The sequence below is a fragment of the Epargyreus clarus genome, unplaced genomic scaffold (assembly GCF_041222505.1).
Source record: "Epargyreus clarus isolate Ecla_fem2 unplaced genomic scaffold, WU_Ecla_fem_2.2 ptg000019l, whole genome shotgun sequence".
NCBI classification, from domain to species: Eukaryota; Metazoa; Arthropoda; class Insecta; order Lepidoptera; family Hesperiidae; genus Epargyreus; species Epargyreus clarus.
The window spans coordinates 5,329,067-5,355,032 of record NW_027332227.1 but is presented as its reverse complement, the minus strand read 5'-3'; the positions used below and the strand labels follow the sequence as shown (position 1 = coordinate 5,355,032).

Genomic DNA, 25,966 nt, shown 5'->3' with positions numbered 1-25,966 from the left:
CAAGATTCAACGGTAAATTTTGTGAAATGTATTTTTTATGATTGATTGACGAAGGATTTATAATGTTAGCCTAAATTTCTGTAATGTTTCCAAGAATATATAACATTAAACAGATACGAATGCAATTACAAAATACAAATCTAGTTTCCATAGAAAGGAAAAACGATTATATCCGGTTACGAAATCGTAAGTCAATGGAGCGTTAAAGAAAGGTGCAATTGAAAACAATGGAGCCAAACGTACTTATGTTAATCCTACAAAACAATGTTTGATCACGAATACCTATAGCCAGTAGCCAGCAAATGAATGCTATAAACATGTTAGCATTGAATTTGTTTTAAAAGGTTTATAGTTGGAGGTCATGTCCGTTTGCAATCGCCTTAATAAGGGCTAGTCAAGCTAGACTAGATACATGATTTCATCACGAGTGGGAGGATATAAACTATTAAATTGTCAAATAAGGAGAAATGTTTAAATAATTTATTTTGAAGAAACTATATAAACTGGGACAAATTCGTGGCCAGTGCCTCTCCTTTGGCCTTGTGTTACTTCGGTTCTATTTGTTATTTAGAATTTATTCAATCTTAATAAATAAATTGCTTGAGTAAATTTGCTTCAATTTTGTATTATATATCTCTGTAAACATATATTGTATAACGTAGGGCCTTCAATAATAAGTATACAACAAAGCCTATCAGACACAGATATAAGATAGCTATTCGATAAATACACTGATAAACACGTTTAGGAAATTAAGATAAGATATCTAAACACGAATTGGCACTCACTGTTGCAGCCGTCATGAAAACTTTCAATCAGCCTAAATACCGATGATTTGCATCTAAATTAATTCGCATTGTGAAAACCGGGCAATTTCACGATTATTTATTGAGCAACATGCAATCATGTAATGCTTATTCTTTGTTTTCAACGAGTGCACCTGTACTGTTTTGCTCGTTGGCTGCGGAGGCTCGGCGCGGGGCTGCAGGCGCGTGCGGTGGCGGGCTCCGCCACGTGCAGGTCGGTCTTCTGGCGCCGCGCCCCCAGGGACTGTGGCGCTGCGGCCGCGGACGTGGCACTCGCCGAACGCATAGATATCGCGGGAGAATTTCACGGCGCGCACGCACACGGCCGACTGAAGTTTGCGCGCCAGTGCTATCGGTGTCGGTGCCGCCACCGCCGCCGCCAGCTCGCCCGGAAAAATCAGATCTCGTGGCGACGACCCTATCCATTCAAGCCGAACGGATCACAATCATCACGCAGATTTCTTTTTGTTACACTCTGTTTCAATTGTACGAGAGCATTTAATAGGTTGGACTGCTATAACACCTCCAACTTCCCAAGCAAGTATCAATAGTCCAGCAAAGAGATTCAGTACATCTATTTGGTCCTAACATCTCTATAGGAAGTCACGAATTAAGGCACCGTAAGAACGCACGGAGTCAACGTGGACGTTTACTTTGGCAACAGGGGCATGTCGAATGACGCAGCCAGGTGTGTCGGAAAGGCACAACCATCGAATGATACTAATGTCTGTCGGCAGCGTCACACTATACGTCACGCTCACTGCTCCGCACAGACTCTACTCGTAGAAACACTTTCTTTTGAACGTGAATATGATAGTAGCCCGGATTTTGCGAAGGTTAGGCACTGAATTTCTCTAAAAATTAACACTTAATACTTAATTCTATAGATATCATTGCTATCACTTGATAATATCACTTAACAGTAAAGGAACTTGTGGGTCAGTGTCACTGTCTCGATCAGTTTGTTTATTTTGCGTAGGGCCGCCGGTCTGGGCGCTCTCACCCCCGACGCGCACTGCGCATGCCCGTATCCGTTCAATAATATCCACCCCGGCACAGCTGATTCATTTCAGGCTCAAGTTTATAATTATTCATGTATTTACATTTCTCGCTGCATCAACTTTGTGTACTCATTTATGCGATAGATTACATACAAAACACGATAATAAATAAAGATAAGTATCTAATAATAATCATTGAATCAGCAGTGTTAACAACATAACGCTTCAATCAAGTATATGCACATTGTACTCATTTTGAATATATACGGTGCTAACAAGATAATTGCTAGTCTACATAGTGAGGTCCTACTCTTCTGTGAGTAACCAGTAACCACGATAGCGCACATTACAAAGCGCAGTCAGCCGAGCGAGACACTATTGTCCTAAAGTAACGGTAAGCAACACATCACAATTAATCAAACCTAGCGAAACGTAGGTTCTCATATATGCATCTCAGAGAAGAAAAATACTATCAAACTACTTTCAGATTTTAAAGCAGGAATATTTACTGTTGTCCAAAACTAACGCTAAGCAACGGGAAATCACTATTAATTAAATCTCGGGATTGTTTCGATGTATTTTAAAGAAGAGAAATTATTTTGACTGTACGTGATCTAAAATATTATTTGATAGCCTCATAAATATCATTCTAAAAATAGAAAATAGTTAATTACCAATTTCATAACCAAAAACATTAACAGCCGAGTGTTTTGAAATTCGCCCTGTCAATCGAGTGGTCCGAGGTTCGAATCCCAGACCTTCAATGCCACTTCTGATATTTATTGTTACGTGTGTATTAAAATAGATTATCACTCGCTTACCTGTAAAGGAAAACTTCTTGGGTAAACCTATACGCCTGAAACCTATGTAAGACAAAGTTGTCAAAGATGTGTGAAGTGTACCGATTGGCACTTGGCCAGGGCGGAGGACTGAGCCTTAAGCCTAAACCCCTTTCACGCTAAGATGAGACTCGTCCCTGGGGCTACTGGGACTATTGGTAGTGAGACAGTAATGCGTTGACTACATTTTAAAGATAGATTTGTGGCAAAGAATGAGACATACCTAAAGTGACAATTTATTATTTCAGTCAAAACGAGATATCGATTTTTTTATGTCCATTACTTACTTTTTACTTGAAAAATTATAGTTAAAAGAAACTAAAAAACACGCTTTTATGATAAAATCAACTAAAAAGTAGAAAATAATTTTCCATCTAGGAATCAATTAAGGAACAGTAAATAGTTAGTATAATTGTGGAAAAAGTGTGGGGCGCATTTCATAAACTGATAAATGGAGCACCCCACGCTGGATTTTCTGAGAGGAATACGAAAAATATAAAGACGTTACTAGAAATTCAAAACGGCGAAAACTTTCTTATCCACCCTATGACAACATGGGTATCAGATGAAAGAGTTTGTTGTTACTTAGGTACATGAAAAAGTTGCTTTTAAAATATTGTTATTTTAAATTTATGGCGTTTAATATTTAGTTATCATTATAGTCATTTACGAAAACGGGACAGTTTTGCGTCCCTAGGTTCATTCCGGGGATAACGGGACGAAGTATCGAAAAATGGGACTGTCCCGTTCAAAACGGGTCGTATGGTCACTTTAGGCATACCGAATACATACTCTTATCAATTGGGACACAATACAATGATATACCTATGTTAAGTAAATGCGTGCTTTAAATTATAGTAGTGAGTAACTATGCGACACTAAAATTGTAGGATAAATGATATTTTACTTTACATTAACCTTTTACGAATCTTAAAGAAGAGACATAAGGATGTAACTTCTTGTAAGTTACTTTGTAAACACTAACGCCATCTAGTAGCGACGTGCCAACATATTAAAGTTTAAAGTAATACAGGATAAAAGAAAGGCATCAATTTATTTAATATTCAAATTACTTTTTCATAGTTCTTAGTTAAAATAAATTAGTTTTTATATGTATTATTATAACATCTAAAAGTATTATCATATTAATGACTGGCAATTGTATTATGTCACAGATATTTGTTAATCTGATGCTTATCATAGTGAACCATATTATAAAAAAAACTGTTAACTACATACCTACTTACTATGCCAAAGTCATAACATATTACATAGCTACATAGCTATTACGAAACTCATTTATTTTTAAGTGCTCTCATAACTTGTACTATCTTACCATCAGTTTTTTCTATACTTACTCTTAAAGTAAGAGCAATGAACGAGTAATGATAAAAAAGCAATTTTGATATGTATAGCCGTTATGTACTTACGTACATTCCTTTAGCTATACATAATTTCAATTTGGCTATCTGATTAATTTATATCAGTGGTACAAATTGCTATTTTCCTTATAGGTTCTTGCCAAAAACTTTGGGTCCATATTTTCATAGGTTTTCTTAATCTTGCAACATATTATGTACCTTTGGTTTTTAAAAAGTCAATTCAGAAAAATAATGAAGTTGTTCATTAATCCATAGGTCAGTTATATAATACGGCGATATTACATAGAAAACAATGAATGCTTATATAATAAATTCATTAAAAAAATGTCTGTTAAAATTTCGAATTACTAAAGAGGTAAAATAAAAAATGGAAAGCAAATACTAGGAATATACTTTGTGGAAATGTAAGCAAAGCACCTATGCTTCAATCGAGCAAACTTTCATGATACAACAAAGACCACTAAATGATATACTCAATAGGTTAAAGATTAGACATAATTATCTACGGATGATTTCATAACTTTTGCATTTTGTTACATCGATTTTTGTTACATAAATATTTTATAGGTCTTATATGGATGATAGACGGAAGAATTACATATGCATCTCAGTTTAATTATAATATTGTATCTAGCAGAGTTGTAAAGAAACCTCTTAAAATATGATTGCAAAATACAACTGATTATGATATTGTTTTTGTTTGTATTTGATGGACAAGAAGTTCGCAAAAAAATACATTTATATATCATTATTGCTTATCTTTTACTATATATTCTATTATTATTTATGCAGATGAACGTGAAGTAAGAGTACAGAATTTTAATACATAAACGGTGTTCGTGCTAACGTTGTTAAATAGCTTTACATCAGTGTAATACATCTCAAATATAGTAGAGGTGCATTTGTTTAAGTATTCTGCTCGTCAAGGAGACGCGTCGGGAGTAAAACAGACAACTACATAACATACACCGAGCTCCCACTATGAAGACAAGTAGGAGTAAGATAAACTTTTGTTACGAACTCAAATTACTCGCAGCCTTACTCAGCAGTACGGTGAGACCTAAATTAAGTCTCTATACTATGACTCTCAAAGTCCATTATATATCTAATACATTATGTATATAATATAAACAATAAACTATAACGGATGGTGCTAAACAGGTTTTGATATAAAATCCTAAAAGTTAATGCAAATAAAGATATTATAATGTTTCGAGAGCAAAACCGTCATCCTGTTTTGGTTAAACAACTTAGCGGTGAATCGGACGATGATGTAGGTGTATTGGAATTTAGATTTTACAAATAATCCTGAATTGTTTATGAACGAATGGCCGAACGCTAAAGTTGCAGTACAAATGAAATTAGGTCATGAATCTATTAATATAAAGTTATAAGGAGTAATTGCAAAACGTATGGGCAATGGGATAAATTTCACGTTTTTTCTTTACGTCTTGCTCCTGAAGTTAGAATTTAGTTAATGTCATCTGCGTAAATGCAAAGATATGTTGAAGAACAATTATCACATTGAACATTAGCACATACATCTGATATACAAGGTCAATTTAGCGATCGATAAATCAATTTTATTTTTTTACGTACCTTTGTGCTTGGCCATTGAGCATAGTCACCACTTGGGCCACTATACCTTTAACTGGCGCCTCCTTCTCCAACAAAATGCAAGTTTTCTCCATCGTCATCACAGCACAGTTTTTATCACCGATATAATTTTAATGGCACATTCCTTCAATTGTTAATTTCACTTAACTCACTGCTGCTAGCAATACTTTTGCCTTATGATCACTATTTGGTCCAAACACTACCTATATAATAGCTATTGTTTGTTTCCAGGTCATTAATTATGTTCTCGTAACAATTAGCTAAAAGGAAACTAAAATTAAACGTAAACGTTATAGAAATGCATTGGAAATTCTTGTTTAATTATTATATATGACACGCTTATGACAAACAATGTCTTATCATTGGATAATGAGATCTAAATCATTTGGGTTAATATGCACTGAAACTTTACTATCAATTTTTATTCAAATATTTTCAATTTTACACCGAACGTCATTACGTCGTATTGAAGAATTTATTTTTATCTTCATTGTCGATCCCGGTGTGGTATTTTAAGAATCGAAGATGAGGTTCATCCTGTCTATATTTGACTTTTCGTAAACTGAACTATGGTCTTTATCTTCTGAGTGTACCTATTTAGAGTTGCAACGTAGTTAATGTTCACTAGTGGTCGTTTAAATTTCTTGAAATCATTGCGTCAATTTGCGTTTTATCATTGAGTTGTTGATTCGAATAGGTCGAAGTTGTTTCGTAAATTTTAAGAAATCCATTCTCACGGTACGCCACGTTTTGAAATTCCTGTTTAAGATTGTCAATTTATTTATTTTTGTCTTAACTTTTTTAATGAAAAACCATGAGTTAATTGACGTTTAGAAATTTCATTCCGTTCAAATAGTTTCTTAACATCTTAACATCTCTTAGATTGTTAGTTAAGTTCTCAGGTCCATTATAACACAAAATAGAATATTACGTATTTCAAAAAAGAATGTTAAATGAAAAACGTAGATCATTAAGAACATTTACTAACCGCGGTCAAAAGCGACAAAGGTTGATTTGGTAAGCTTGAGAATACCAAAATGACCAACATTCATAAATTATTTTGAAAGTGACAATTACAGTGACTGTACAATACAATATAGTGCACACGTTTATACAACTGATCATTAGCGATGTTAGAGACAAGTGGCAATTATAAATAATACAAATTGTAAAGAAAAAAGTAAAATGGTTATTCTCGCACTGCTCTCGACTCGATAAAAAATGCTGGAAGTGAATGTATTTGAAACATGAAAACCTAAATGAGAGAGCATAATGATCGAAAGCCGTAAACTAAGAAGGAATAAAGCACGTTTATTTTTAGCGTTTGTCGGCTAATTTACTGACGAATTTCTAAAGAAACTGTAACGAGTATTGCAATTACACGAAAAAATAATTTGAACTAGATTTTGTAAAAGTATGGAATGTAAAAACGAGTCTGTTTCATTTCACTCACGTTGATTCTTCAGTGTTAGAAACATCAGTATTAACACTATCGTTCATTTATGTTTTATGAATTCCTGTTAGTGAATCCGCATTGTAAGGAAGTACGCTCCATCGGTCTGATAAAGTAAGCTATTCAATGTTGCTATGGTAACTGAATTTAGACAACAATGGGGTTGCTAACTTGTCAACCCGCCTACCGCATTCCGTATACGGCAAGCTATGTAAAACGATAAAGTTTTAATTTATGTTCATAACAACAACATTTTGCTAGCTATTTTTAACTGCAGACAGACACTAATTACGTGAATGTACGCTTCCTATCTCTATTTCTAATTATTTCGTATCATTTTTGAGATTACTACAAGCCACGATATAATATGTTTTAAAATGTTAAATTGTGTGCAGGTATATAATTTTGCAGTGGTAGTTTATGGCGATTGTTAAGTTGATATATCAAAATGTTGCAAATTTCAATAATGTTCAACAAAATTACAATTTGTTTTAATTACTAAACTTGTTCTTATTGTGTCTAATAGGTACTAAACAGGGAACAGTTATATTTTCAACCCTAAGCACCTTGTGGCCTTATAAAGTTTACTTTCTCAGTATTTAGTGGAACTTTTTAATTGTCATTCTAAAACATTTGAACATAAAGGCATAGCTTAGTAGGTTACGTATTATAGGAGAACGTACGAGACGTTGGATTTATTAGCAAACAGGATACCGCAAAAGACTTGCGGTCGTCGTCAGTAGTTGGTCAATTCACAATTGGATCAGACATCGGGTATTCACGATCGGAGGGTAATTTCATCTAACGTTTCAAGAACCTCGACACAATTTTTACGAAAAGGGTCCGACCATTCATGCTTGAACAAAGGTCACGTATTCTTATTACTACGTGTGTCGGATTGAAATAATAAAATCCGATAGAGGGATCCTGGCATTGAAAGATGTTCTTTTGTTATTCGACTATATCTCCTGGCCACGGGAGCGACAGCTGTTGAAAACATTTCAATAGCAATTTATTTCAACAGAATGAACGTTGTGCACATTATGTTACGGAGCTAGTTATTTCCTGGGAGTCATAAATGTTTATCAAAATAGAAATGACTGGGTGCGTTATCTTTTTTCGACGCGAATAGGTAGGTAGAAATACAAAGCGGAACTTGCAATAATGCAAAAGCAGTGTTAACAAACTTTAAGAATCTCAGTTAATTTCATTTACTTTTTCCTAGGGCTTCCGACAAGCCTAGCTTATCATAGCTGACCATTCTAGGGTAAACAATCCTTAGACCGTAAGCATATCCTTATATTTGACACAAATTACCTTTAGTACTTAATACCTTTCACACGTGCTTCGTAATGCTGTTACGTATTATTACATGTTAATAGATTCCTTGATTGATATGACGAGCGAAACTTTTGAACTTTCAAACTAACAACTAAACAAATGGCGCTCGAAGATGATTTTCAATTTTGAGTTCTTTACTTTGTACGTAGAAATAAATGCAGTAATTTAGGCGTTCAATGACCCGGTCGTGATCGATATATCGGGATAAAACTCGATCGTTTCGTGTTGATGCGCGGCGAGCACGTGCCGTTGTCGCGGGCGTATTACGTGCCAGTTACGTACGTCCGCGTGCGCGACGAGTTACCGACTAACATCCGAGCGGACGCCGCGGCACGCGGGCGCAGGCATGCGGCGAGATGAACCGAAGCCCGAGCCAGCTGCGATGCCGCTTTATCTGATTACCTCATGGAGCAAGGACCTTTAGACACAAAAAGCTCGCCGTAAAATTCACCTTGAAAATCGACGTTCTCAACGCAAATTTTCTCTTACGAAACCCAGCTTGAAACTCTTATTTAACGCTTCAGAAATGATTGTTTCACTATTGGTACCAATTCTTCTCTGCCAATTATCCGATCACTGTTTATTTAGGTTTTAATTACTTTGTGTTTTATTACAATCTGCATAACATCGTGCATTTATAAACCTGAAATAAACAGACTGAGCAAGCTTTCGCAACATTGTGTTTATGGTTTGTTTTGAGATGTGAGAATGTAACAATACCGACTTTTGAATTCCCCCAGCAATGCACACGCGCATATCAAGGTCTTCAGATCGGCCTCAAGACGCTAGAGAATATTCCCATTGTTGTATTACGTGTATCTATTGTAGCATGCTACGACATATGGAGGTCAGATGAATACTCAGACAATTAATCTGATTAGAGCACAAACGGTACTGGAGCTTTGTTTTAACTTTTACGGTCACAATCAAGCACTAGTGCATCACGAATGATCATGTGTGTGCACTGTGCATTTAATGAATTGCTTACGATCACGCTAAATAGTTATGCTGTAAATAATGTCAAACAGAACTCATACAAGTTGTATCAATGGGTTTCATGGACTCCTGTTTCACTAACCCGATTTTTACTCACTTTAGTCTCAGCGGTTTTATGATCCGAATGATTGTATGTATACCCCGGACAACAGCAGTATATTACGAAATATATCTCAGATGGGTATTATACGACCATATTATTATGTACTAAGAAACATTAAGCAGAATAATTTCGCAATGCTTTTAAAGTCAAATCCTTTGTCAAATTGGACAAATGCATTCATAATTACTCGTAGGTACAAGTATAGCAAGACAGGATAGCAATGAACGTTTAAATGTTGCAATAGACCTTAAGCCAAATTGGAGTATTTAAGATAATTGGGGTCTCTCAACAAAAAAAAAACGTACAGGTAAGAACATTATGCGAGTTGTAATGGCCGAAGGGAAGTAGACAACTCGTTCTAAAGTAACGGAGCGCGCATAATTGATTCAGCGATTGTCAAGCAGAGTCGCAGACTGTTAAATTATACGCGTCAACGAAAATGCAAACTTGGGTACAGTTTGGAACGGAAATAGATTAAAAGATTGAATAATACTTTATTATCACGATGTAACGAGGGTAAAAATAATTTGAAACATTCTTGAATAACATTATCTATTACCCTTCTCTTTATAATACAACAAATCGCAGTAGATTATTTTCAGACGTGTTGTTTTTTTAAAATTATGAATTGAATTATTAATTCCCGACGCACAAAAGTTTCACAAAGCGGAGAGAGTTATGCTGTTTCTTTTATTCAAAAAGATAGTTCAACTGTGTTGCATGTGTTGTGCAATGTGTTGCTGTTTTGTTTGGGTCAGGTCAAGTCAGTTGATAGATATAGGGCACTGGCCTGAGTTTCTTCTCAGAAATTTACAAACAAAGTGAGATTTGGAACAATTGTATGGTCACCGTAAAGATAGATTTATACTTTTTAGTATTCTATTTATACTCTGATACTAATGGTCTTTGTAATTTCGTCGTAACTAATTTTCTAGTATCCTCAAGTATAAAATTATTCTTAAACTAGAAGATGCAACAATACTGCAAAATTTTACTACATCGGTCCAATGGTAAATCGCGCGCTTTTAATTGTATATCATTAAATGTAAAACAGATGTTGTAGGATAAAACTTTATATAAAATAACGTAATATTTTAAATAACGTTATTTAAAATTTCTTTAAACCAATTATTTATTTTTTTATCAATCTAAGTATATTGGCCTACTTTTCATTTGTTAGTTAAATTTAAATATTTTGCCAATTACATATTAATTTCTTCTATTGTTTAAACAGCTGAATTTATTTTCACAAGCCTATTTCGTAAATTCGGATTGCTGTTTTTTTTGGTCTTTTTCTTTTTCTCTTCAACAAATATAAAAGTAGAAGTCTTAGAAGGTTTAACGTTAAACATCATTAGACTATCTTATTCCTTAACTATTTCTATTATGGTAATCGACCATCGCTAATTTTTTTTCATAAGATCAGGCTACTCGTAGCTACAGATAAAATGTTAAAATTAACATATTGATCACGCGAACTCATAGGATCTTCAAAGATTTTTCATATCAAAAAAGTATTGGAGCATTAATTTTACAGCTGGAATTGTGTGAACGCACTGTTTGTTTGGATAGCGATTGATATTGTTTGTTGTCATTTCTCAGTAGCACTCATACCCTTTGTTTGCGTTGCCGATGTTATCTTGTTTGGAACTCTTTGACAAACAATTCGTAATACCATTTCACAGTTTCGTTGAAGAGTTATCGAAGCTTTTGTTGTATGATATCTCGAAGTATTTGAACTAGATAAGTAGTTACTTAGATTATTGAACCGATTAGTATCAATATTACTTTATATTCATGTACTTATGCCGCTTAAATAAATTTAGTACTTAGATGTATCTTATACTTACGTTAGCATTAAGTATTTAATTTTCAATGTATAGAAGTAAGTAGCTTAAGATGTGATGAAATTACACGAAATTCATTCATTTTATTTCATAACTTTAATCTTCTATGTTCTTTCGCATTTACATTCTCTTATTTCTTTTCTAGACAAATATCCTTCAAGATAAAGTAAGGAGCACATAACAATGTATTAAAAACTAAAAGGATATAGGCACGTAAGCCCACTGTCCACAAATTTTAAAATACTTAACAATGAAGTGGTAACGCTGGTTCTTAAAATATCTATTAATGGTGAGTTTTTTTATGTAACGTGGATGCACAGATGTGACAAATGGTTCAGTTGGAGTTCCAATATCCGGTATATTTTTAAACAGTTCAACTGTAAAATCTATTCTTCTTACATTCTGTCCACAAAGTAATAAGCACACTGTTTTAAAATGCAATAAACTTATTTAAGCGAATAATTTTATTTATTTTGTAATATATCACTTTGTTTAGTAAGCCTAATATATACCTATTAGGTATTTGCTCGTTATCTATATCAACATTTGTTTAATTTATGTTTTAGACAAAAAATAAACTCGTGTATATTTACCTAAGATTTATGATCGTATGTAACAAACTTTTTTGTTTTATTAGTTTGGAGTCCAATCCAATCAATGTAACTACGGTCTGATCCGATCAGCGTGCAAGCAGACTTATCCTTATAAGTAATTGTTACCAATGGACGTGACGATTTGAGAGGCTTATCCTTATAAGTGTTACTGTTAGAAGTATATTTCGTTACTTCATCGTAACTCGCATCGTTATTGCGATTACAGTACTTAAGAACTATTCTAAGTAGTTTAGAATCTGATAGGGGCATAAGCAGCATATTATTACTATTATATTACCTGTATAATCTGACGAAGTACATAAAAGATATTTACCATATAAATAACCAATATGAATGTCAGTCAATATCGGCGTCAGGTGTGGAGAAGTAAGAAAAACATGTGTATTTTAATTAAATTAAAGTTCAATATACTTGAAGGTGGTAGAACCCTTTATGGTTCGACTCCGGCGGCACCACCGCCACACCTATTTCTACCCAATAACAGCAGCGTTAGGCGTTGCTGTGTTCCGGTTTGAAGGGTGTGGTAAGGGAGACAGACTTTTCCGAGGCGTTCCAGCTTAGTCCTCAGGGGTAGCGGCGCATCTGTGGCCGACCTCAGGTAGGAATATCTAATCCTATCTGGAGTTGATTACAGAGGTCCATGGGCGGCAGTAGCCACTTACCATCAGGTGGACTGCATGCTCGTCTGCTACTCTTATATTATAAAAAAAAAACTTAATTTTTTTGAATAACAGTATGTCTGGTAATGTCTGGGTGAATAGGTCTCCAATGACAGGAAGATTTACTATAAGTACAATACTATTGCTTAGGATGACAGACAGATTTTACTGAAGTGTTACCTACTTACAGTAAAATAAGGAAAACCGTATACCTACGTAGGAATCCTTACTATCACTACAATGTACATGTAATAAAATTTACAACCAGCATATCACTCAAAAGCAGCAAAATATTTCATATTGGTGATATGTATTTATATATTTATGCAGTTAAGCTTCTTATGCCGAATCAAAATAATTATTTTGTTAGGTATGGCACTATACGATACGTACCTACTCATTTTGTAATGTTTTTTTTTAAATTAAATACGCCAAAGAAGCATAACGTCTTATGTATGTATACAAATAGGTATACAAACGATTTTTAAACTGGATTGTGTTTCGGGATGGCTTACAGATCATGGTATATTTTTTGAGCGTGTGTTTGGGCCGTTTTTGGGTGTGTTTTAGTTGTATGTATGAAATATTTTTTTTTATTCTAGACAATAGAGACAGTACTTACCCGATGTTGCTAAGGCTAGTGTTGCTAGCCGACAGCGAGTCGGTCTTGCCCTGCGCCATGGCTGCCAACTGACGGTCCAGTAAGTTATTCTTCTCTAACAGTTGACTCCATTGGCGCACGGCCGCCTTAGAAGATGATAGCTCCTGTCGAAGCTGCCTCTCGTCCAGCGAGTTGAGACCGCTTCGTAGAGAACTGTCCAGTCTGTGGAAATTCAATTATTGTCAAACATACGAGTACTTAATATATGTTACAATTGGCAAATAGGTAAGTTTTGGGTAGGATACAGATTAGGTAACCCATATTATAAATAACATCTATCTTCACATGTATAATTAAGGGGCTACATCTCCAATTAATAAAATGTCCTGTGACTTCAAAAAGTCAATTCGTGAGACGTCCAATTCCCCGAATATCCAATTAACAAAACGTTCAGTTTTGTGACATAGAGCCATATAGCAATTTTTTTCAATTCAAATTTAATTTGAGAAATATTTTACTCATGTGCACACGGAGTTAGCCACGAGATGAATTTCGTTTTATTTTAAAAGTATTCAATTGAAAATATGGTTTTCTCCAAGGTTTATCCGAATCGCGTTACCATTGCTGGGGGCTTAAGTATAAGTGCTTCGACAAGATAAACTTGCTTATAAAAGATAAATGTTCTGAAATGTTTAAGTATATCAAACTCTTTAAATTTCAACAGAGTATGCTTACCTACTTTATTACAAAAAGATCTGAAAACCTTACCATATTTATTAATAACCTGACATATTTTGTGAAGTCTCGAAAAAACACAAAGTCCCAACAATCTCTTAAATAAAAGTATACAATTTTCCATAACATTATTGACGAGATGGTAACCGCTTATAGTTATTAGCTACGGGCTTAGGCTCAGTAATAGTTCTATTTTGCTTATCAAATTTCTGCTATTATCTAACATGATCTCTATAACATTAATACGATACCATGTAATTATTGTTGATTTAAACATACTATTCACTTCCACTCATTTACACGCTACCAACTACGTGATGTTAACGTATATATTTAATCATTCTTATCTGATCAATCACAAGAAGTTTAATGTACTTAATTAAGACCAAGATTCTTTAAGTTTTAATCATTTAAGTACTACTTATTATTGAAATTTCAGAAGTTAATTTTAAGGTTATTTACGTGCAAAATTAACTGTCTTTTTAGTCACTCAAAATTTAGTTTAAAATAGTTTTACAACGGCCCGCCGATCGTACTGCGATTTCAACTATGCGATATCGCTTCGGCTGCAACTGTGTCAAGGTATTATAATCCTATAATAGCTGTTCTAAATACACACTTTCTAGAAATAAATATTGACAATGTAGGTACTATGCACCTATTGATTTCTACATACAATTGCATTGTCTGAGATAGGTAATTGTGACGTGAACTACTTACAGCCCAAGATTAGTAAAGATTACTCACTCCCAACAAGAAAATGTACACAGTTTTGACAATTGAAATAGTTGCTTAAAAAGTTTTGCCACGTCTCCGTGCTAAAATGTCCATAAAATATTTAAAATACTTATTTATTTATTATGTAAATTACGCAGTATTAGTTATTTATTCGTAAATTTTCTCTAAAAATGTTTTTATTTGTCAATAATTCAAAAAAAGAACTTACTAATAAGCCATTTGTGGCTTCATTCAATTTCAAGGCGGCGAAGTATCTTTACTAATCCATGCTTTACAGCTTATAGGTCTGTTTATTTTACTTGTCACTTACGTGCTTATTTCGCGAGACACAAAAATATTTGAAATAGGTTTTTTTCATAATTTTTTGTATGTAAATGTTTATGTATTATGATGTATCATAATGATAAGGTAAAAATGTAATATATTATGAATTGTACTTCACATGCTCTTGCATCGATTTAATAGCAATTTTCTACAATTTTTATGTTACTTTTAAATACGTTAAAATAATGTCAATAATCCTTACTAATATTATAAATCCGAAAGTAACTCTGTCTGTCGGTCTGTCTGTCTGTCTGGTTGTCTTTTCTTCACGCCTAAACCACTGAACCGATTTTAATGAAATTTTGTACAAAGATAGTCTGAGACCCGAGAACGGACATAGGATAATTTTTATCCCCGAAATCCCACGGGAACTAGGGATGGCGATCTAAGATCGATTAATCGGAGAATCGATCTTTTGGACCAAAAAGTCGATTATTTTATCGATATCCTTACTAATATTATAAATGCGAAAGTAACTCTGTCTGTCTGTATGTCTCTTCTTCACGACTAAACCACTGAACCGATTTTAATGAAATTCTGTACAAAGATAGTCTGAGACCCTAGAATGGACATAGGATAGTTTTTATCCCAGATAGCGATCTTAGACCTATTAATCAGAGAATCGATCTTTTTGATCAGTCTCCAGTAATGGATCCTACCTACATTTGTGGGTCTTTTGGCATACTCTAAATAACCATGAGTTTAAAAATATCAATTCTTGCAATCGAAGACGGTTGCAATATTATATTTGTTTATATAAATTTATTGGGATTATTTAGGGGTGGCGATTCTTTCCGAAAAAGATCGATTTTTGAATCGATTCGAATCGAATAAATCGATTCACAAAAAAATCAAGGCCCTAAGAATCGATTCTATTTTCGATCTTTTTTCGAGGATAGCGAAAAAAAAAGGTTATCAGGATCAAACAAATTATGTATCCGTCAGCAAATCCTTACTTCCTTACTAATTCTTACTAATATTATAAATGTGGAAGTAACTCTGTCTGTCTGTCTCTTCTTCACGGCTAAACCACTGAACCGATTTGAATGGAATTTTGTACAAAGATAGTCTGAGACCCGAGAAAGGACATAGGATAGTTTTTATCCCGGAAATCCCACGGGAACTACGGATGGGATGGCGATCTGAGATCGATTAATCGGAGAATCGATCTTTTGAACCAAAAAATAGATTATTTTAATCGATCTCCAGTAATGGATCGATTCAGTGAATCGATCTTTCAACCCAGAAGAAATTCGATTTTTTCATAATTTACCTACAGTTACTTTACTTATCTATGTTGGTGTTGTGTTGTGGTTGTGTCCAGATAAATGTTGGTGAAACGTAAAATAGGCTTACTCGCAAGTAACTAACGACTTATTCTGGGAATAAGATTTATGCGACGTTGGTGAAATCGGCCCTTTGTCGATCATCTATCTATTTGCATTTGATCAAGTGATGATCTTTTGCAAAGTTGTTGTCCAAGAGACCATGAAGGTTTGGGAGTTAGTAAGACCGACAGATGGCACCACTGTCATTCCAATGAAGGTACGAATTTTCTGTTTTATGTGTGTCATATTATATCTTTAAAATGCGGGCGAAGCCGCGGGCACCACTAGTTAAAATATATATTTATATTTGTAATTACTTACCTCTCACCATAAAATATACCTACTTATATTTTTTTATTACATTTGATCCAAATAATATGCGTGATGTCCTTTGACATAACTTTTCCGCGTATTCCTTATTTTTTTATGGCGGTTATTGATGGCTTTATAATACATTCAGCTTTGTTAGTATATAAATTAGATTCAACAGATTATAAAACATTTTTTATTTCTCACTGTAGTGTCAAAATGGATCAAAATATAATTTGTTAAACAGATTTAACTCTGACAATTAATTAATTTATTTTTTTTAATTAGTTGGCATTTGTGTCGCTATACAAATGTCGAGTGTCCATCAATAATTCAATTCAAAAGCCCTTTAACGAGCTTGTGTAAATAAATATATCTACTGCGATGACTCCGGAATCGAACCACGAAGGATTAATTGTAATAGGCTGTACGCAACTCACCTCTCTATATAATCGTCGACGCTTTGCAGACTGGTGATGGACTGTGCGAGGTCGTTGTCCATCATGAGGTCGTCGGAGGCCAGGCTGGACAGTGTGTCCAGTGAAGGTGTACGCTCGGCCGCCGGGTTGCGAGATCCGTTCACTGGGTATAAAACATAATTATTATGTAAAGAATACAGTATTCTTTTAAAAAAGCAAATAATAATCTTTAAATCCTTATATCAGTTTGGTATATTCGCGTTGCGTTGACGCGTGCGCTGACATAGTTTTGTTTTCCCGCGTTTTCTTTTTTTTTAATTGCGATTATTATTGGAAATGTACATGATATTACATCCAGCCTTGTATCCAGTATTTACTTATTTCTCACTACGGTGCCACAATGCATTAAAATATAATGTGATAATTGTTTGATACGTTTAAATGTATGAAATAACTTAAAAACACTTGCTTTTTTATCTAATTTCAAATTCCCTTTCTCTTTATTTATAAAAAAAAGTTGTCATTCGAAACAGATAACGCGACTTTACTGGTGGGTCAAAAATAAATATTGACCAATCTTTAAACTTTAGGATACCTATATTTTTGTATAGATGTAGATCTGAAGAGGATATAATATTATCTTTTCTCATTTTGTAAATTTCCCTTGAGAATTTGTTTTATCAAAGTTGGTATTTAAAATGCATATAAGTAATGCACTATCAGTCATAATAATAAAATTATGTTCTCTGATAAGTCTCATTATCCTAATCGAATATCAGCTGTTTATAGAGATCACAGTATGAGATAAGAAAATACTTAAATTAAAATATCACTAAGATTTCAGACTAAATGTAACTGTAAACATCTACAAAAATATGTAGATGTTTTTACTAATGCATTTGCCATGTTTATTTTTTTTTACCAAATAATTGGTCATCATATTACCATATTTATAAATCGATAATAGGTAAGTAATTGAATATTATTATTGTGACGTAACGCTCCAGTTTAAACGTTCCCATTCAAAAGTTCTCTTCCTCTCACAACGCCATAAGAAGTTTAAGTAACCCGCGTGGCGGAGCGGTCACCATACCGGTCTGATGCGCAAAGGGTCCCGCGTTCGAGCCCCGGCCAGACAGATATCTAAATGATGAATTTAGACTTCTGTTTCTGGGTCTGGGTGTTTGTGTATTTGTCTATGTGTGTGTCCATGGCACCCATGACACAGGGAATCCTAGTTTGGGGCTGTGAGTGTAGTGAGCGTTTTTTTAAAAAAAAATGAAACATAAAGTAGGTAATACTTACATTTTCTACTTCTTTGTGCGAGTGGACTGGAAGTTATAAGTTCCCTTGATCTCCTCAACTGTTTCCCGCCATCCGAATCTGCCCTTTTCATTGATGGACTCCCATGCGTATTTTCTGTAACAATCAAAGCATGAAAACATTGAGCTGATTACTAACTTTCATTTTATTCTTGGTGAATAAAAGAGATTTTTTGACTTTTCATCGTACAAGAATAGTGAACATAAGTAGAAACCACCAAGGAATGAGTTGATCTATATATCCGTTATCTTTAAAAAATCTACCTACCCTAAAACGGATTATTCGTAATTCAGTGTGTCTGGTCCCTGTATTGTCTAATTAACTTTGTAGACAGACGCTAATTCTGATATGCTTGTTATTATTTATTTTTTGCAGCAGAGCTGATGGTACCGGCGCCAGTATTCAGCTAATTTTATCGTCTATACCCTGAACGGGGAAGAAACCTTCCAGAGTTAGTAGATCTTTTGTGATTTGAAACACCGCCACACCAATTTCTGCCTAATAACATCAGTGTTAAGCACTGCTGTGTTCTTACTTGTTACTATCAGATGAATTGCATGCTTGTTTGCTACTTCTAAAATAGAAATATAACTCACTTCTGAAGAGCAGTGCCGGCTGGTCAGCGATTTCATCATCGAAGAAGTCCCGTCCGTCGGACAGTGAGAGCGAGCCTGACGCGTGTGTGGGCGTGCCGGGTGACGGCGGCGTGATGTTCTTGCTTCCCTCCGCGCTCTCACCACTCGATCCCTCGCTGGTGGATAAGAAAACATTAGTTTTGGCAATATCGTTGATTTCGTAGCAGAGAATTGGGAGTAATCGTGATATCTCGAGTGGGAGGCTAGATTTACTTTGGGTTGTTGAGCCAACGATGTAAGTTCACTTTTGTCTTTGTATATTTTGTTTTAAGACCTGACGCTCATATTCATTTATATCTGTAAACAGTAAATATTGACATGCCACCAGCAATACAACCAGTAATTTACATTATCTAGCGATGATTGATACCCCATTACGGTAAAAGCTTTCAATGACAGTTTCATGTAATAAAAAATGAATTGTGTCAGTATAGCTATAAAAATAAATAAAAATCGTGAGCGTATAATTAATTATATTAATCATACCTTCCCTCCTTCACAGGCTGTAATTCTTCCCCATCAATTCTGTCTACCTCCTCGGCAATGGGCTCCGGTGTTCTTGTCTTAGTGTTAGCAGTTTGGTAGGCGCTGGATATGGACGGGGGATCCCTGTCCACGTGCAGTTCATTGTTGGAGTCACTGGTACTAGTGGAAGATATCAGGCTATCGGCTGGAGACGTTTCATCGTCTAACAGGCTTTGGGTAGAGGTTTCTAGGGCTGACATATCGAACTTAGATTCCTCGAGCGTTAGAGTCAGATTCTGGTGGTCTGCGCTTTGGTTTGTGCAAGTGCTTGTTGTACTGTAATTCGAGCTCGTCATTGAACCTGGAACAATGAATAGGTTTAGTTATGGTTTATTTTGTAGGTTATTATTGTCTGCTTTGTACTTACAACTTTAATTAGGATTAATTTTACATGACGCCAAATATATTACTGGACTACCGTGTGAGTGACCTTTTTAACCATTCAATATGATGTTATTATGTACATCGATTATTAAATTTTATTACATTATAGTAGGACCAACAATAAATTGGGAACATACGAGTATTATTAGAATGCTGTATAGGAGAAATTGGTGTGAATAAAAGCATTTGTTTCTTTTTTTGAAGCGAAAAACTATTCATTATGTTCTTAAATGTAGAGTTACATATTTGTGACGTATCTCAGAGTGTAATACTAGAGTTCTTTGATCCATTTCATATAGCCTTATGTGTGTAGTAAGTTACCTTATAATAAATAATATATACGACACTAATAATACTCGTTGCAAATATCGCATAGGAGCGGCCACCAAAATATTACGTATCCCAATATCGTACCAGAATAATTATCAGCTTATCTCGTTATTAAGCCCATACATCAAATACTTCAGATCTATCGGATATTAAAGGTAATTTCAGATAAAAAAGTCCAAGTTTCCGTCATGATATCATCTTTTTTAACCAGTGGCCTTGTGTGTGGTACGTATTTTATTTGTATGCGTATAAGTAGCATTTTTGTATATAGCGTGCAATGAATATTTAAATTACATAATTTTTGTTTTTTGGGTTTCGTACCGAAAGGGTAAAAACGGAACGCTATTACTAAGACTTCGCTGTCTGTCCGTCTGTCACAGAGCTATATGTCCGGAACCGTAATAGATAGACACATGATTTTTTACAGAAGATGCATAACGGTAGCCGCTATGACAACAAATACTAAAACTAAAATAAAGTTGAATATTAAAGGGGGTCTCCATATTTGGTGGTACGGAAGCCTACATATGCGAGTCCGACTCGTACGAGGCGAATTATTTTTTTATTTGATATAACATGTTAAACATCTATCTTCACAAGTACCTACTATTGCTTCTAATCTTAAAGTATTCGTTAGTTCATTATAATTATGTTCAGAGTATTCAATATTTACTTACTGATTTACGAGTATATAAGCTTTAAAGTAGTCTATGAATTCTGATAAAAGTATGTCATATTGACAGTCTGGAGTTCTGGAGTTATTAACATGAATAATTTAGCATTTGGAATGATATAGGTAATAAATAATTTGACACAACGCAGTAATTATTATTAACACAATAAATTAAATAAATTAAGAAGCAGTTTTTACCCATCATAGTCCCACGCAGCGAGTCATGCTGACTCAAGTTCAGTGAGGTCTTCATGAGCAGTGGATGCGGCACGGGCGGCTCGTCCATGATGACGATCGTCTTCGTCGGCACCTCCGCCTCCGGGATCTTCTCCATCTCCTTACACTCTACCTTGGACTTGTCGTCCTCACAACTCGACACGCTTAAAGCTAGGGATACGTCGTCTTGAGATCTGCGAAGGAATTGTTGTGAAGGTTAAAACATGTTTCGGTTTGGATTTTTTTTTTGCAAAAAAAAATCGCTGTATATTTTATAGAATCTTATGACGCTACGTTCTTTATTTACTAATCTGAACATTTAATACGATAGTAGCAAACGATCATGTAGTCTATGTGATAGGGAACAATCACTACCGCCCTTTCACAATTGTAATGATCTCCGTATGGAATAAGGCTTCTATTTGAAGCCAATTACGGATACGTTACTACTCCCGAGGATTATTTTTATGGTCGTCGTAAGTCATATTTTTCACGAGAGGTAGAAGATCAGAAGAATTAGTATTCACCAAAATAATATGCATTTCATAGCTTCTTATAGATATCTTTCTTCAACATCTTTAATTTTGATGACTTTTAAGACACTCCACATAAGTTCAACTAATGGATTTTTGGAACTAGGAATTTTTATTTTAAAAGGGCTAATTTCTGTCTACAGTTTCTCCTCAACGTCAGGTTTGCGGACTTTATTTTAGTTTGCAAGAGAAGTAGGCAATTCTTATATTCACTTGCTCACCTGTTTGCCATAGCCTCGCCGGCAGCATGGCTTTGCCAAGCGCCACTGTTGCCAAAGTGGCTCTCCTCGCTCTTGCAAGAAGGACTGGACTCCTTGCTGGAGCTCACTGTGGTCGGGGACGCTACGCCGCTTAGCGACTTTATAAATGATTTCTGAAAGAGTTAACAAGGTAAGTTACTTATTTTCTTGCATAGGAAAATATATCCCGAGGCGGTTGAGTTAGCTTACGTTTATAAATACTTCGGCATGAATCAATTTTCAATTTACAATTAAATTGTAATACAATTAAATTGTATTTGTAATAAGTGACAAATGATGTTGAATTGAATCTACCCAATGTAGGAAATGCGAGGTACCTCATTGTACTCAACATAATATATTTGCATGAGGCGTTAGGTATGCATGTGCATTGGATAATTTGGCAATGTTTATTTTTTTATACAGTTTGACGATCTTACATTTAAATCTTACAATCGTAAATCTAAAGATACGATATTAGGTATGTAAAGTAATGTAAGATTGAGGAAATTTTGATCTGCTATTTAGTTGCCGTCTACCAATGGCATGAAATTGTAATTTTCTGTTTTTTTTACGCTGGGATGTATATTAAGCTGTAAAAGTAATAGCAAAATTTCGTGTTTTATTACCTGCTTATTCAATATTTCAGGTTGTGCTCTATCCAAAACGAACTTCTCTTCATCTTTGTACTCAATGTTGGTCTGGATCCTCGAGGGTCTGGTCCTGGTCCTGTACCGCTCGAGGGTAGACATGGGGGAGCTTTGTGAAGGCTCGGGTGCTGGCTTGGGGGTGATGGGGGAAGGTGGGATGTACGTGGGCTCAGGAGCCTCGTATTCGGGAGAGAGCTCCTCGTCGAATGTGCTTGGAAGTTTTGGCAGGGGTATCACAGCGTGCCCGGTCACTACTGCGTCATCTGGAAATGACGTATGATGCTATTAGAGTTACGTAAGTGAGAGTTATGGGTATGTTAAAGTGGTAGGAAAAAAAGTAAAGTTAAGATTTTTTTTATTAAGAAAAACGTTCTTCTATGTGATGTTACTCATTTCGTATGTACCTAAAGGACTTCAAGTGGAAAAGCATTTTTCTTAGTCATCGAATCGTATAGTCATCGAAGATTTTCTAATTTAAAAAAATATGTTATGGGTCGTCCTCCTGTATTTTTTAATTTAAAAAAATATGTTATGGGTCGTCCTCCTGTATTAGCACTAGATCAATAACATGACGTTTATAATTGTTACACCAATTCCTATGACCATACCATTGATATTTCAACATCAATAGAGTTAATACAACAGGTGAGAGTAGTTTACTTATATGTAATACTAGCAAATTGCCTAATTGAAACAAAACAGGCACACATGTGCACTAAAGTTTCAAGTAAATTCCTAAAGACTTCAGAGTCATCATCATCATCAACCCATTATTGTCCCGCTGCTGGGCACGGGTCTCCTCTCAGAATGAGAAGGTTCAGACCATAGTCCACCCCGCTAGCCAAGTGCGTATTGGTAGACTTCAAATACCTTTGAGATTTTTTATACATCTTTCAGGTATGCAGGTTTCCTCACGATGTTTTCTTTCACCGTTTTAGAAAGTGGTAATTAATTTCTAATACGCACATAATTTTGAAAAATCAGAGGTGCGTGCCTGGCATTTGAACCTCGGACCCCTGGATCGAGAGGCCGAGTTTCTTAACCACTAGGCTATCACTGCTTTCAGTCAGTGTGTGACTCCAGTAACTTCAGTGCGCTCACCCATAATATCCAAATCGGCGACTTGCAGCTCGCGCAGGTGGAAGGTGTGTGCGCCGCGCATCACCATCTCGAGGTTGCGCGGGCGGTGCCGCGAGCGTGGCGAGCCCTCGCCGCCGCCCGCGCCCTCGCCGCCCGTCCACACGCCCGAGTCGCTCGACACAGCGGACCCTGCACCTGTGTAGTTAGAAGATGATGTAATGATCAATGCAAATATCGATATTTATATAGAAGACCTAAAATATCGATAAACGATAATATCGAATTTATACTATCGACAAATCAAAATATAACGAAGTAGTTTTGATTTGTCGAAACGTAGAGTTTGGTTTAAAAATCTTTATTCTCAAAAGAATTTACATTCACTGATAATGAGAACTTATCTAAACTTAAAATTAAGTACAATATTCGGCGTGCGTACAAATATTTTATCATTCATCATTTTATCATTATCTTAAATGTTATATTCACATTACTAAACTTTTACAATGTGGATAGTTTTGTAAAATGCTAGGCATACGAAGCGCAAGCGACTCTATTATATTTCCTTCAACAATTTACCTGTCGATAACTGTTTTCTTGGATGATAAATTTTCAAAAAACCCTCATGAGTGTCATGCGTGACTAAGTTTAGGACCAAAATGCAAACCGAACCATAATGCTGGACTATCATAAAAAAAAAACTATAAAGTTAATAACATGTATTTACAGGAAATAGGAAGTAGGTACTCATTCATTTAATAACTTTTTCATACCTGTTACATCGAAGTTATTCTGATTTCCTTATGAGAAACTTAATGTGTTTATAATGTGTCATGTAAGCTTATTGGAAATAAGATTAATTACCTTCTCTCCATCCCTCCGACGCAGTATTCTTCCTAGTGTTGTTAACAACCTGTCAACAAGAACGCCGATAAGTATTTTAGCACTCTCACAACACTATAATTAAAACAAAGAGATTTAAATATTAGGGGAAAAAGAACCGTTAAATAACACTTGTAAAAGGGTACTTTTAAACGACACTGTAAAACTATTCTCACTTATTTTAAGTGAAATTAATAATAAGTTGTTTTCGTCAATATAAAAAACAAAAATATTATGAACTTTCTTCACAGTAATAAAAATAAAAAGCACTGATAGTAACCATGTTACGTTATCCGAAGTGCATATCACTAGTGACTGAAATAGCCGGGAACTCTACGCTACGATGACCGATGTCGAAATGTCCCGCAGTTTAAAGATGCTAATATTGCTAGTTAACGTTTATAAATAACCATTTAACAGTCCACACAACAATACTTCGCAAGACATAACTTAAGATAACTGCACGTGGCTTCGTGCATTTCGAGTTCACGTAATCTGTGTCTGGGTAAAAAACGTGTTAAACAACGAAGAGTTTACGGTCAATTAATTTTATTTGGGTATTATATTACAAAATGACGGCTGCGAACGCAAGTTGTTATTTGAGATTCGTAATACAAAGTAATAAATAATTGTGTAATTTCAAAAGAAGTCTTGATTGCTACGCACGAAATAAAATGTGAATGAAGCGTGCGAGTTTTTAATTGACAGTAATTCATGATTTATATTTTTATTGTAAGAAAAATTTTGTAAGATCATTTGTGTAAACTATGAGCGATCGCTTTCAAAAAGTAAATTGGTATCTGTTTTTCTTCATTTTCGGAAGTTATTTTTCTTATTTCTATTTGTTGGATGCTGTTGTGCCATTACAAATGCACACTGCAGCTGTGATATTTTCAGCAAACGGCACCCGGTTTCAAAACGACCGGCGCCGAAATAGATGAATAGTGACCTAGTTCCGTGTTCATCGTAAAAGTATATCTTTGTCTTTGAAAACTAAAACTATTTTGTCTTGTCTTTTAGAATTCGGATTCGAAACAATTCTGTAGAGATGTTTATAAAATATCCGCTCTTTTATCAATGAAAGCATCTCTTTGATTGGGTAGTATTTTGAAACTACTAAGGTATTAAGTAGACACATACATATGTTTATCTTAACACTTTTGTGTTATTATTTTGACACATTATCCCAAAAAGCGACAAATCAAATAAATTATCACAAAAAATGAATGAGTGGGTACCGATCTGGTAAATACTTTTCAACATTTAAGTATTTACTACGAATATTATTAGGACTACTATTTTTGTTTTCTAAAAGTTCTGAAGATTGACTCTATAAAATGTGTTTAGGTAAAATCTAGTCAAATTAAAATGCTAAGTGTTCGAT

At 34.9% G+C, this 25,966-nt stretch overlaps 1 protein-coding gene across 14 annotated transcripts in view; it reads right to left on the bottom strand.

Annotated features, from left to right (window-relative positions):
- LOC140750442 (uncharacterized) overlaps positions 1 to 25,966 on the bottom strand; it is a 111,316-nt gene that overhangs the window by 22,830 nt on the left and 62,520 nt on the right. For all 14 annotated transcript variants that reach the window (XR_012103213.1, XM_073083959.1, XM_073083957.1 and 11 more), the window contains 10 exons: positions 24,565 to 24,613; positions 23,722 to 23,895; positions 22,600 to 22,883; positions 21,953 to 22,104; positions 21,181 to 21,392; positions 19,557 to 19,896; positions 19,032 to 19,186; positions 18,418 to 18,531; positions 17,134 to 17,275; positions 13,281 to 13,481 (listed from right to left, as the gene is read on the bottom strand). Coding sequence is in view for 13 of the 14 variants with exons in the window: in XM_073083959.1 (XP_072940060.1) it covers positions 13,281 to 13,481; positions 17,134 to 17,275; positions 18,418 to 18,531; positions 19,032 to 19,186; positions 19,557 to 19,896; positions 21,181 to 21,392; positions 21,953 to 22,104; positions 22,600 to 22,883; positions 23,722 to 23,895; positions 24,565 to 24,613 (1,823 nt within the window). In the remaining variant the exon portion in view is untranslated. The remainder of the gene's footprint in view (positions 1 to 13,280; positions 13,482 to 17,133; positions 17,276 to 18,417; positions 18,532 to 19,031; positions 19,187 to 19,556; positions 19,897 to 21,180; positions 21,393 to 21,952; positions 22,105 to 22,599; positions 22,884 to 23,721; positions 23,896 to 24,564; positions 24,614 to 25,966) is intronic.